Raw genomic sequence first — 13,725 nt, forward strand, 5'->3', positions numbered from 1 at the left:
TTTTTGTTGCTTTTTCGTACTTTTTTTTTGCGTTTTGTCGCTTTTGTTGATTTTCATCCTCGTTTATTCATCCTCATTTTTGTCACTTTTCATCACTTGATAGTCATATTTTAGTCGTTCTTTTGTTTGCTGCTACGAAGCTTTTTGATTTGGGTAAAGCCAAACTGGAGAGAATGTGCAGGTGGGGGTTAAGAGGTTTATCTAGAACAAAACTAAACTGTCCTATGATACGCGCATGTTCCAGGCGGAACTACTGTCCGCGGTGTTTCTGGTCGGACCGTAAACACGTGGGGACGGAGCGGAAGTGAGAGCTGGAGCTGCGCACCTCGGTCACGGTTCGTCCAAACTTTACTTTCTTACTTTTCACACATGAGCCCCGCGTTTCCACCTCTGGCGCGTCACGTACCCGCGGCACGCGCCTCGGGGCTCCCGGTAAACCCCCGGGTCAGCGCGTGCAGCCCCGGTTTGCCGTAAGAACACGCCCCGTGCGCTCTCGGCTAACGACTCCACCGGCGCCGCGGCAGCAACGTCCAGGCTGCGTTTGTGACACATGTGTGTGAACTCACTCCATCATTTGGACTTATTCTTAAAACAAAACAAAAACAATAGGCCACAGGTTCGGGGTCATTATTTCCAGATGTTTAATAAAGTAAAGTCGGGGTGTGTTTTTCAGGGGTCGAGGAAAAATGAGCTCCACAACAAACAATGATGAGAAAATGACACTTTACTGTTTACTGGTGGTTGATTTATTAACATCATAACGGGTGTAAAGCAGTACTAAGTAACTCTTCCCCCTAGAGGCCATAAGCGCAACTGCAGGTGTAGTAGCACGTTACGATTTTTTTAACTTATTAATTGTCTTGGAGAGTAAATACGACGCTGACAGGAAAGGCGAAGGGAGAGAGGGTTACTGTGCATCCAATTATACAATGGAAATACTTTTTTTTCACTCAAACTTGGCTGTAAATACTGTTTAAAGTGACGCTAGCCCGCAGTTAGCTTTGCACGTTAGCATATTAGCTTCTTCTTCGTGATTCTATTAGTGTGTATTGCTTTCTCCGGACCGGTGGCAGTCAAGTTGCAAACATTGCATCCCATAAACACTTGTATTACCCCCACAGGGACTACGGGAAGGATTTATTAAGGTAAACACGTTACTTAGTACTGCTTTAAGCTACAGTCTGTACGTTTACCTGTTTTAAAGATTACATATAATTGATGCCTGGGCCTGAAATATGATGACGTAATGTAAGTGTAAAAAAACAAACTCATTTTAAAGTCTCTCCCTTTGCTGATCTCAGACACTTATCAGAACCCCCGGTGCCACCGCTTTGACCAATGAGACGAGTTTTCAGTCAGGTCCAATCAGGAGGAGACGGAGAAGCTTCATAGTTAACTTCTCAAAATGTGTGATAAAGGTGAAAGTTTCTGTCTGTCTGTTATCAGTGTGTTTCAGCTGTGACAGTTGACTCTTGGATACACACTGTGTGGATAAATCACAGATATAATGAGTAATAAACGTGTAAGTCTGATAAATAGGGTCAAATACTTTTAACAGACGGCACTTGTCACTGTATGGTAGTTCTTACAGTGGGATGAAAAAGTGAGTACACCGTTTCTCACATTTCTGCCTAAATTGGTCATAAAAAAAAAATCACAATAATGATTAAACAGTGTCTGCTTAACCCCTTGACTCCCACCTGAACCGAGCACATTTTCTCCAGTTTGGCTTTACCCCAATCCAAAAGCTTCTGGGAAAAAGGTGTGAAAATAGCGACAGAACTGAGATGAAAACAATGATGAAGATGTGACAAAAAAGTGAGAAAACGTTTACAAAAAAGTGAGGAAAAATGACAAAAAAATAACAAAAAATTGATTAAAAAAGACAAAAAATGATTTTAAACATTTGACCAAAAAATGACAAAAAATGTATTTAAAAAAATGACAAAAAAGTTACAAAATGAATTGAATACCCCCTCACCAAAAAAAGATGGGGAAAAATCTGATGATGTGAGGAAAAACATCCATTTAGATGAGTTTTGTAGATCTTAGCTTTCAAATGAGGTGTTCCACTGGCCTACAGGATTTGGGTAAAGCTAAACAGGAGAAAATGCTCTCGGTTCAGGCGGGAGTTAAGAGGTTAAACTAATACCACCCAAACATTTTCATTTGATCATATCTTTTTTGGCCACAACATGTAAACATTCACAGGAGAGCGTGGAATAAGTAAGTACACCCCCTGAATCTGACTGAACTGCAGCAGTTTTGTAAAGAGGAATGATCCAAGATTCATCCTGATCGTTGTGAGCGTCTGATCTGCAACTACAGGAAAACAGTTATTGCTGCAAAAGAAGAGTCAGCAGATATTTAATACAGGGGTTCACTTACTTATTCACACGCTGTTGTGAATGTCTAACTTGTCTAAACTTTCATTTTTCTATTGATGACATCACGTTGTCCAGGCCCTGAGGAAACAAAACAGCCCCACCATGATTCTCCTGCTCCAGACTCCACAGTGAGGGGAGGGTTTGGGTTCATTTTTCCTCCACGCATGACGTTGTGTGTTCTGCTAATCAGTCCGCTGAATATGTTTCCTGTAGGGCTGTGGAGCATCCAAGTGTTTTGTTGACAGAGCAAAACATCAACTCAAGTGCAAAATCCCCCGTAATAAAGAGATGCTAAACTTACAGTTTGGTGCTTTTTTAGCGCTCGTAGTCCCGTACCTGTTCCCTGCCCCAGTCCCAGCACTGACACGGGGAAACAACGGTGTAAACCCTGCCCTGTAGAGCAGAAATTCCAGAGTATTTAAAAAAAAAAAAAAAAGTAAGCTCATTCCTGTGCAGAGCTATGATTTTTTTAAAGTGTAACTAAACAGGCGTGGCAGAGCCTTTCCCCACCCACAAACAAAAGTCAAAAATTGCTGAGAAAGGGGTGGTCTTGGAGGCTTTGGGGGAGACGAGGGCGTGTGTGGGCCGGGTCTGCTCTGTTGACAGTCTCAGACCAAGCCCCTCGATCTGACAGGACTGACAGACGGCTGTTACCACTGTCACCACTGTGCGCAACTTGCGCAAGGTTTATTTTTTCGTAGGATAGTTGGTGCACTCTCATGGCTTGTGATTGCTTGATGTAGCAACTATCCTACGAAAAAAAAATAAAGATCGCCACTGGCAGACTACTCACTCGCTGTCAGTGACTGTGAACACAGAGAGAGAGCATCGCACAGTCGCTTTTCTAAGGGATTTATTCCTCTGCACCACCTCAGCCGAAGTGTGAGCATCGCAGGGGCGCCATCTACTGGTTTGACTCATGAGCTCAATATGAAACCTCCAGAATCTCAAACTATAAGTTAGCATCGTAGCTAAGGCTAAATAATACTACCCTCCCAAGTGAGCTGAATAAAATACCAGTAGAAATATTTACTACGTTGTTTGTTGTAAATGTACGTGTGTGTGGGCGGGGCCACAGAGGCACAGAGGCAGAACCACGGGCAGAACTGATGACGTTTTCTGGACGCCGTGGACACACTCTCCTCCAACCGCAAAATATCAAATGTACTTGCTGCGTGAAACCAGTAGAGGCGCTAACCATGCGGTTTGAGACACAAAAGTGAGATTTTGAACAAGTTTGCACCAAATGTCAACATATTGACTGGGACATGTAGCTAACTCTATTCAACAACCATTTAGACCGTTTATCAGCAAAAAAAGTGGATTTGGTGTTTAGTTACTCTTTAAAGAATAACCTGAATGCTCATTTTAGCCACTAGGGGGCATTAAATGAAAAAAAAAAAGGAAAGAGTTCCACACGTGTCCAGCAGAGGGCACTGGCATAATGTGAGCTCAGGATATGAACAACACATTATATAGCCACATGGTAAATGGACAGTCTTTACAGTCATTATTCATTTATTGGAAAATAAATGTCTATTACATGCGGCCCGCCGTGGGAGCTGAATTTCGGCCCACGAACCTAAATGAGTTTGACCCCCCTGGTGCAAAGTGTCCCCCCCAATAATAATACCAAACCTACACCCTTGATTTCATGAGCGATTTTCCCAGGCGAGGCAAACAAAGGGGGCGCTGCTGAGTCACAGCAGAGCCTGGGGGGCGCACTGTCATTGTACGTACGGCTGGGCAATATATCGATATTTAAGATATATTGATATATTTTGAGACATGGAAAAATACCATTTCGCATATATCAATATAGGTTAAATCTGCGCTGTAATATTTATTTTATAGGTTATTTTTATATATATATATTTTTTTTAATATGCACCTGGCTTGGCTTTGATTTTGACTTAACATTTCGTTTCACAGCTCTCATTTTATGGAAAAAATATCCACAAAGTGTACCTAAATATATACTTTTGGTCCATATCGCCCAGCCCTAATAGTACATCATATTTTAATAATTTTGAGCAGGCCCTGAGGAGGAGCAGCTCCCCAGAGGTGTTTAAGGCACTTTTTGAAGAGGACATTACAGTTTCACCTCAACAATACCAATATAAGCAACTCAATTGTACATTATATAAATAAATTAAGTTAAATATTCTATTACACATTTTTTCTTCAATTGGTCAGGGCCAGCAGAGAAGGCCCTGCTGACCCTGACGGCCCATCACTGATTATACCTAGTGCTTAGAAAAGTTCATACAACATTAGCATCTTATTAGATAACTTGTAGCATTTTACCAGTTACCAGTCGCCTGGAACACACCATCATACAGTCCTTCCGGATTTCGCGACGTTACAATCACAACTATTAACGCAAAAACAAGCACACTCATTGTTGCAGGAATTTTAGCAACAATCACAAAAAATGCCTGTGAAATCCTGGAGGGACTGATTATACTTTAGTAATGTTTAGTGGTGACTGCTCTCAAGAACAATAGATTATAAATATCTATGTGTTGAATATTTTTATAACACTATATCAATATTTGAGTGCAACAAAAAGCTTTTTTTGTCATCAAATTGTGTCCAGATGAGATTTGAAAACTCAAACTCTTGTGCATGTTTTTGTTTTTGCAGATGGACGAAGACAGTTCCTTGACTGCCCAGAGGAGGCGCCTTCAGAGGGAGGTGCAGCTGCTGGAGCAGAGTCTGTCACACGCAGACCTGCACATGCTCAGTTCAGTCTCAGGTAAGTCACTGGTAAAACCCTCCTTACTCACAGTGTTGTTTTTGTCAGCGAAGACAATTACAATATCATTTCTTTGATGCACCTTTTTTTAATGACGAAAATGAGCTAAAACTAGCTCTTTGTGGACTAAAACATGACGTTCATCAGACCGTTCACAAACAGAGCCTGTGCACGGAGCGGGACAACACTCCGCTACAGGTGACACAGAGCGGCACAGTGGATCACATGGCCTCACATGCTGCAGGCTCCGCCCCCCTGTCCCTCTTTACCCGCTACTATCAGCGCCGATAATTTATCTTTTCTCATGACAGCTTTAAATCCCGTAGTGCATGAACGCAGAAAGCTTGTTGAAGAACAAATGTGCAGACGGCGCTGATGATCAGAGGATGTGGAGAGCGGTGTGGTGTAATCTGTTTGTCAAAAGCCATATAAAGCCAAGAGATTATTAATATTTATGACAATTTCCAATACTTATTGAAATTAATGCTTATTGAAATGAATTACTTTTTATAGTGAGACTGACTTGACTAAAACCTTTTCAGTTTTTGTAAAACTTGATTAAAACTTTCACATTTAGAAATGACTAAAATGTGACTAAAGCTAAAAGCATTTTTGTCCAAAAGACTAAGACTAAAACTTAAAGAGCTGCCAAAAACAACACTGGTATAACCCCGCCTACTCAGATATAGTCAAGCCAGTGTTCATGAATCGGTTACGTGTATTATTTTTATCATGGAAAAAGAAAAGCCAAAATCAAGATTTATCAACATGAGAAAAAATGGTGAATCATTTTTTTTCTTTTTTTACATATCAGTATATACCAGACCTAAACAGTATCTGTTTCCAGATGGGTCTGATAGCTCTGACTCCACTGGTGACCAGGATGATGACCAGGATGATGACCAGGATGGTGACCAGGATGGTGACCAGGATGGTGTCCGTCTGCAGGATCAGAGAGAGCTGCTGCACAGGCAGATCCAGGAGCTGGAGAGAACTCTAGGACCAACCTCCTCCTTCACTGACGACCACACAGGTACCACCCAGACACAACACAAGCACCGCACAGACCGAGCGCAGACCTGGTTCTGACTGGCCTTCTATCTGTTGTGTATTTGCAGACAATGAAGATGAAGATCTGGAGGACAGCAGCTGCAGCAGCAGCAGCAGTGATGAGGTCAGTGACAGGTTTCTGTAAAACAACTTTAACTGGACTTTCTTCAAATGAAATAAGACCTGAAGCTGAGAGACTGCAGTGAAACAGTCATGTAGTTTATTGTCAGAGTGAAAGAGTTTGGATCAAATATGGTCATTTCCTTTGTGGAAGCCGCCAAAGTCTGTGGAGATATACACGCGCATATGCAGACGCTACAAAACTTTAGGGCCATTTCCTCCAAATGAGGTTTTCATTCCACTCTTTCAACAACATCTCCACTTTAGTAGCTCCTACATGCTCCACACTTAGCAGGCAGATTTACTGAGCTTTGATCCCAAAAAACAAGGAGAAATTTGAATTACTTACAGATTTTTTTCCACTAATAACGAGTTTATTCTCAAATTAAACAAGGTCCAAAAACCCTCTCAGCAAATGTTTGTAATATGTGACTTCCAGAGCGAGCTGCAGCTGCCTCAGTCGGTGGAGTCCTGTCTCCAGATGAACCTGGTCTATCAGCAGGTCCTTCAGGAGACTCTGGAGCAGCTGGAGACTCTACTGCAGCAGAACACCAGACAACAGGTCAGAAACATCTCAAAACATCACCAAACGTCACCAAACGTCACCAAACATCTCAAAACATCACCAAACGTCACCAAACGTCACCAAACATCACCAAACATCTCCAGACATCACCAAACGTCACCAAAACGTCACCAAACATCTCAAAACAAACATCACCAAACATCACCAAACAACTCAAAACATCACCAAACATGTCCGAACATCTCCAAAACTTCTCCAGATATCTCCTAAACCTCTAAAAAACATCTCCAAACATCACAAAAACATCTCCAAACATTTCAGAAACTTCTCCAAACATCTCCAAAGTACATTTACTAACATCTCCTGAAAACCTCCAAACATCTCCAAACATCTCTAAACATCACAACATCATCCAAACATATCCATGCATCTCTGAACATCTCCCAAACTCCTCCAACTATCACCAAACGTCTCCATAACGCCTCCAAATACCACCCTTCTGTGTGTTGCAGGAGGAGCTGATGGTGAGGTTGTCAGGTCCTGCTTCTGACCGAGATCAGTCCAAACCCAGATCCTCAGAGCGACATCCGTCCAACGTTTACCTCGGCAGCTTCCTCAAGCCGTACTTCAAGGACCGGCTCACCGGACTGGTACTAGTACTCCAAATACTACTAGTACTCCAAATACTACTGCAAATACTACTACTGTCCCTCTCCCGCAGGGCCCGCCGTCTAACCCCGAGACCAGAGAGAAAAACAGCCACATGGTCGGCCTCGTCGACGACCGCAAACTCCGGATCCGCCGCTGTGAGTCTCAGAGGGATACAATCTGCATACCCCACACACCCCTGAGGTCTTCATCTGACAGCTTTACCCAAATCTAGCAGCTTCTCGACAGAGTTTACAGCCTATTCACCTTCTTCCGGAGATTCGCGTGGGCGCCGCCATGAATTGTGCCCGCCCCTTTTCTCCTATCAGTTAACATAGGACTGGAGAAGAACATAAAATCAGTTATCCTGTGATTTTTCCTTTTTTTTGTCACACTTTGTCACGTTTTTTTGTCGCTTTTTGCAGCCTGTTTTGTTGCTACTTTGTTGCTTTTTCATCTCTTTTTTTGTCGCCTATTTTGCTGCGTGTTTGTCACCTGTTTTGTTGCATTTTTGTCACTTTTCTGTCACACGTTTTGTTGAGTTTTTGTCACTTTTTTGTTGCTTTTTCATCACTTTTTTGTCTGCTTTTTTGCTGTGTTTTCATCCTCACTACATCTTGTTTTTACTGCTGTTTGAACGTCTTTTTTTTCAAGAAGCTTTTAGATTTTAAGTCAAACTGGAGAGAATGTGCTCGGCTAAAGCGGGGGTTGTAGGTTAACTTCTGTTTTTGTCTCGCTCATAGACTGTAGACAATAATAGACAGCTCCTCCTCACTCCTCCACAATGACCATGTACGAGGAGGAAATCATGGCGGATTTATGGACTCCTACTCCCCTGCTCTGACGAAGCATGTTCCTAAAAAGGGCATAAGGGCGGGATCTTCACTGCAGACTCGGCCCTTGCGTGACGTGTAGTTCGGTCATAGCGCAGCTCCAATGCTAACAGTCCAACCCTCATTAAATACGAGATTTCTAAAACGTTTCTTACGAAAACCAGCCTGGTCCCCGTTGTCACAGGAGGAATATCTAGCTGTAGAAATGTCCCCAAAATTAGGCACCAGACTCTTTAACGTGTCTAAAGTGCAATGATTTCTAATGGGAGACTAGGGGCTACATGGAGGTACTACAGCAGTGGCGGACCAATGGCGGCCTCTAGTGTCGTAGTCATGAAGCAGAGCGTCCAGCGGGCATTGGTCACGCCTGGACACGATATGATTATTATGATGATATGATATTGACCTGTGTTTCCAGGGGAGGGCTGGCAGAAGGGGCTGCTGATCCACGCCGTGTCCGCAGACCGCCTGCGCAAACTCATCCAGCCCAAGCTCTCCAGGTACAGCCCGAACACAGCTCCTAACTCGGGCCCCGATATTCATGTATTTTCAATATTGGCTTATTAAAAAGGCAGATATCTCGTTTGAAAATAGGAAAATCCGAGTCCTTGAGTTCAATGTAATTTGGCCAATTCGAAAATTAATTTAATAGAGCCTACCGTGGGAGGAAAATGTATGTGAACTATTCAACGTTGGTTTATAAAAGAGCACTTGGATGCTGCACTGCACTACTGGCAAAATATTCTGTGGACTGATGAACCCAAAATTGAATAGTTTGGGAGGAACACACAACGTCATGTGTGGAGGTACAATGGAACCGCACAGCAACATTAAAACCCTATCCCCACTGTGAAGTCTGGAGCATTTTCCTCCCACTGTACTTTGTCTAAATACTCTTAGTGATATTGTATTGGAACCACAGGGTCATGTAGCCTCGTGATACAATCAGTTATCGAAGTGTTCTGAGTTTTAGTGGTGTCTATGGTAGGGCATCTGGGTGAATCTGTCTGTGTGTGTTACAGGATAGATTTCCTGACGCATAAACTGTCGTCGGCCCCAGACTCGAACAAAGCTCAGATCCAAGAACAGATCCTGGCTCTGGAGCGGGACGTCCAGGCCATCAGGTAAAACATACCACAAAACATACCATAAAACATATTATAAAACACGCCACGCTACATGCAAAACACCACGTACTACGTAATGGAGCAATGGGGAAAATTGAGAAAACTGAACAAAAAACACAAGGGAAAATGTACAAAAAAACAGGAAAACACAAAAGAAGAAAATGACTCAAATTTCCTAAAAACAAACACAAATTTATTTCCAGTAACAAAATTAGAAAAACACAATACGCTCAATTATGTGTATAAGGGAGAAAGCCGGGGGGTGAGGGGGAAACATAAAATACACACAAAACTGACAACAAAGACAAGAAGAAACTGAGAAAAAAATGGGAAAATTTACCAAGAAGTGGGGAAAAAGAGACAAAATGATCAAATATTTGATCAAATACTTGTGTGTTGAATGGTCTGTAACTGCTTCTGTGATTGGTCCGTGTGTAACTGCTTCTGTGATTGGTCCGTGTGTAACTCTGTCCTGTGATTGGTCCGTGTGTAGGGCTGGGTACCGTTAAACGGCACCTACTTGGTACCGACCGAAAAGCTCCTGTAGGGGGCGGTATCGAAAACCTTTTTTTTTTTCAGTGCTAATTTTCTGTACTTTTTCTCTCCAAACGTCAATAAATGATCCGCAGTGAGTCTAAAAAAGCCTGAACTCATGAGCAGCTTCAGCGCAAAAGCAGAAGCAAAGCTGTAACTTACTCACACTTCAGTCATTATCAGAGATGACAGAGCCGCGGTCTGAGCCAGGACTAAACCGGGACTAAACCAGGACTTACAGTAAACTGGCTAAAAACCAGGACTAAACCTGGACTGAATAAGAAACTAGACTCTTAGACAAAGAGAAAAACAGTGACAACGCGGTAGTGACAACACGGTACACACCTGAAGTTACTGCTGTTGTTTACAACTCCATGCTGCACCAAATGGCAGCACCGGAGCATTTGGGATCAAAGATTGTTCCTGGAAAAGGTGAGCGCTCACTCTGCATTAGCCATTTTTAGAACAGTTATGGTGCATATTCAGTGACAGAGTGAGCGCTCTCACTATGTAACAGATCTTTGACGTGTGAGGAGCTTTCGCTGTCGAACAGCTCAGTGAGTTTAGAAAAGTTTATCTTCAGTAAACGGTCCTGATGTGGATCTGGTCTGTTCTTGCAGCGCAGAAGGTAATAATGTCCTTTCTCTCTTTTTATCACGGATTTAGTGGGAATTTTGCTCAAAAAATGAAGTTCCAGGTGACGCTGCTGTGGCCTGTTTTCTGATGTGCCGTGTTTGTGCCACTGTGTTGTTTTTTCCTGAACGATACTTTTTTTACACATTATTTTAACTCAATTAAAATAACATAGGGATCGAAAAAGGTACCGTTAAGGCACCGGTACCGAAAAGCAGGTATCGTTAAAGTAGTGGTATCGAAAAAAAACGAACGGTACCCAGCCCTATCCGTGTGTAGCTGCTTCTGTGATTGGTCCGTGTGTAACTCTGTTCTGTGATTGGTCCGTGTGTAACTCTGTTCTGTGATTGGTCCGTGTGTAACTCAGTTCTGTGATTGGTCCGTGTGTAACTCAGTTCTGTGATTGGTCCGTGTGTAACTCAGTTCTGTGATTGGTCCGTGTGTAACTCCTTCTGTGATTGGTCCGTGTGTAACTCAGTTCTGTGATTGGTCCGTGTGTAACTCAGTTCTGTGATTGGTCCGTGTGTAACTCTGTTCTGTGATTGGTCCGTGTGTAACTCAGTTCTGTGATTGGTCCGTGTGTAACTCAGTTCTGTGATTGGTCCGTGTGTAACTCAGTTCTGTGATTGGTCCGTGTGTAACTCAGTTCTGTGATTGGTCCGTGTGTAACTCCTTCTGTGATTGGTCCGTGTGTAACTCAGTTCTGTGATTGGTCCGTGTGTAACTCCTTCTGTGATTGGTCCGTGTGTAACTCTGTTCTGTGATTGGTCCGTGTGTAACTCAGTTCTGTGATTGGTCCGTGTGTAACTCAGTTCTGTGATTGGTCCGTGTGTAACTCCTTCTGTGATTGGTCCGTGTGTAACTCTGTTCTGTGATTGGTCCGTGTGTAACTCCTTCTGTGATTGGTCCGTGTGTAACTCTGTTCTGTGATTGGTCCGTGTGTAACTCCTTCTGTGATTGGTCCGTGTGTAACTCTGTTCTGTGATTGGTCCGTGTGTAACTCTGTTCTGTGATTGGTCCGTGTGTAACTCCTTCTGTGATTGGTCCGTGTGTAACTCTGTTCTGTGATTGGTCCGTGTGTAACTCAGTTCTGTGATTGGTCCGTGTGTAACTCCTTCTGTGATTGGTCCGTGTGTAACTCAGTTCTGTGATTGGTCCGTGTGTAACTCTGTTCTGTGATTGGTCCGTGTGTAACTCTGTTCTGTGATTGGTCCGTGTGTAACTCCTTCTGTGATTGGTCCGTGTGTAACTGTTCTGTGATTGGTCAGAGAGAAGAAGCAGGAAGAGGTGATTGGCGGCCGGTTTGAGGACGTGGACTGGGCTCGGATTTCCAACATCGACGTGAGTCAGACACAGAACTGGGGTCTCATTTACAAAGCTGCGCGTGAGATTCTTGCTTTAATAGTATTTACAAACAAAACCCAAACGTCATGTATGGAGAAATTTACTATACTACATATTTTTTTTATTTAGTAAATTTACAATGAAAGAAAGCAACAGTCTCTCCTCTGAGGCCGATCACCAACTGCCTCGGCCTGAAAACTCCGTACGTGAGGTCCAGAGTTCAGGTCAGCAACTTCCCACGTCCCAAGTTGCTTTTTTTTATAAATCCCAAACTATACACGAAACATTACATATCACTTTTGGGCTGGTTTTGTGGATCTGTGAGCTTATGTAGTACATGAGACCCCGATCATTAAAACATTGTCACTTCTCTTTTTTCTTTGTTTATTTGGTCAAGGTCAATGAACGTAAACACACCACTCCAGATTGTAGCCGTGGACTAATTTGCATCCGTTGTCCCACACTGACACTCTCAAACACACTCTCATTCATCCTGACCTTTTGTTTATTTAGTGGTAGGGGAAAAGAAACCTACGCAGACACGGGAGAATATGCAAAACTCTATATAGAAAGTCACACGGACAAGCCTTTCAGGTGTTCAGGTTAGAGACCATACATCACAGGCTGCACAAACGAGCACTACTGTAATGTCCACGTTTATGTCGGAAAGATGTGGCTGAAGGAAAGTCTGTACTGGAAACAGTCTGAATTTTTGTCCTGAAGCTAGAGTGAGGTATTGGCGAAAAACAATTGTATTCAAAACTTTAAATATAAATAGTTTGTCGTTTTGTAACAATATTGCCTGGATCCTCGACACTGGGAGTACTCAGAGTATAAATGAATGACTGCTAACAGTGAAGGAAGATTAAAACGACTCCCGGATCTGAATAAGTTGTGTAGAAATAAAGATGATAAACATTAGCCGCTCGCTTCAAGACAAACCTCTGGCTCCACAGCTGGAGATGGGTCTCAGGGCGCTGCACTGGGACCCATCTCCTTACATATTTTTTCGTGTGAGCCACTGATCCTGAAATAACGACAGAAAATAATCACACAGTCTAGTCAGAGACAGACGGGTAAAGCACGGTCGTACAGTGGTTAGCGCTCGTGCTTCACAGTTAGAAGGTTCGGGGTCCCTTGTCTGTGTATGTTTCCTCCGAGTACTCTGGTTTCCCCTACCACTAAAAACATGTACAATAGGCCGGGATGAATGAGAGTGTGTTAGAGAGTGAGCATGGGTTTCGACGGATGGAAATTGGCCTACATTCCGGTGTGGCTTGTTCATTAACATGCACTGCTCCTACCAAATAAACCAAACCAACCAAAGTCGTGCTCCTTAAGCGTTTGACCCGGTTGTCCCTTTGTCCAGTTCGAGGGGAGCCGCGAGGCCACAGACCTGCAGTGTTTCTGGCAGAACTTTCTCCATCCGTCCATCAACAAGGAGCGGTGGACCGACGATGACATCCAGAGACTCAAGGAGCTGAGTCTGAGGAACAAGGAGAGAAACTGGGCAGGGATCAGCCAGGAGCTGGGGGTAAGAACCATGTGACTGACCCTTTAAAGAACCATATGACCCACTAAACTACAGAACCATAGTGTTCACTAAAGAACCGGGAGAGAAACTGGGCAGGGATCAGCCAGGAGCTGGGGTAAGAACCATGTGACTGACCCTTTAAAGAACCAGAAACTGGGCAGGGATCAGTTATGAGCTGGGGATAAGAACTATGTGACCCTTTAAAGAACCATATGGCCCACTAAATTAAAG

General features: G+C 43.3%; 1 protein-coding gene across 1 annotated transcript in view; it reads left to right on the top strand.

The window, feature by feature from the left end:
- Nucleotides 1–283: 283 nt before the first annotated feature.
- snapc4 (small nuclear RNA activating complex, polypeptide 4) overlaps nucleotides 284–13,725 on the top strand; it is a 33,070-nt gene continuing 19,628 nt past the window's right edge. The window contains exons 1-11 of the mRNA XM_079564850.1: nucleotides 284–335; nucleotides 5,034–5,145; nucleotides 5,993–6,178; nucleotides 6,264–6,330; nucleotides 6,757–6,877; nucleotides 7,354–7,491; nucleotides 7,563–7,647; nucleotides 8,741–8,822; nucleotides 9,345–9,446; nucleotides 11,885–11,957; nucleotides 13,330–13,494. Of these exons, the coding sequence (XP_079420976.1) occupies nucleotides 5,034–5,145; nucleotides 5,993–6,178; nucleotides 6,264–6,330; nucleotides 6,757–6,877; nucleotides 7,354–7,491; nucleotides 7,563–7,647; nucleotides 8,741–8,822; nucleotides 9,345–9,446; nucleotides 11,885–11,957; nucleotides 13,330–13,494 (1,131 nt within the window). The 5' untranslated portion in view covers nucleotides 284–335. The remainder of the gene's footprint in view (nucleotides 336–5,033; nucleotides 5,146–5,992; nucleotides 6,179–6,263; nucleotides 6,331–6,756; nucleotides 6,878–7,353; nucleotides 7,492–7,562; nucleotides 7,648–8,740; nucleotides 8,823–9,344; nucleotides 9,447–11,884; nucleotides 11,958–13,329; nucleotides 13,495–13,725) is intronic.

This window comes from Gobius niger (genome assembly GCF_951799975.1).
Source record: "Gobius niger genome assembly, chromosome: 1".
Classification (NCBI taxonomy): domain Eukaryota; kingdom Metazoa; phylum Chordata; class Actinopteri; order Gobiiformes; family Gobiidae; genus Gobius; species Gobius niger.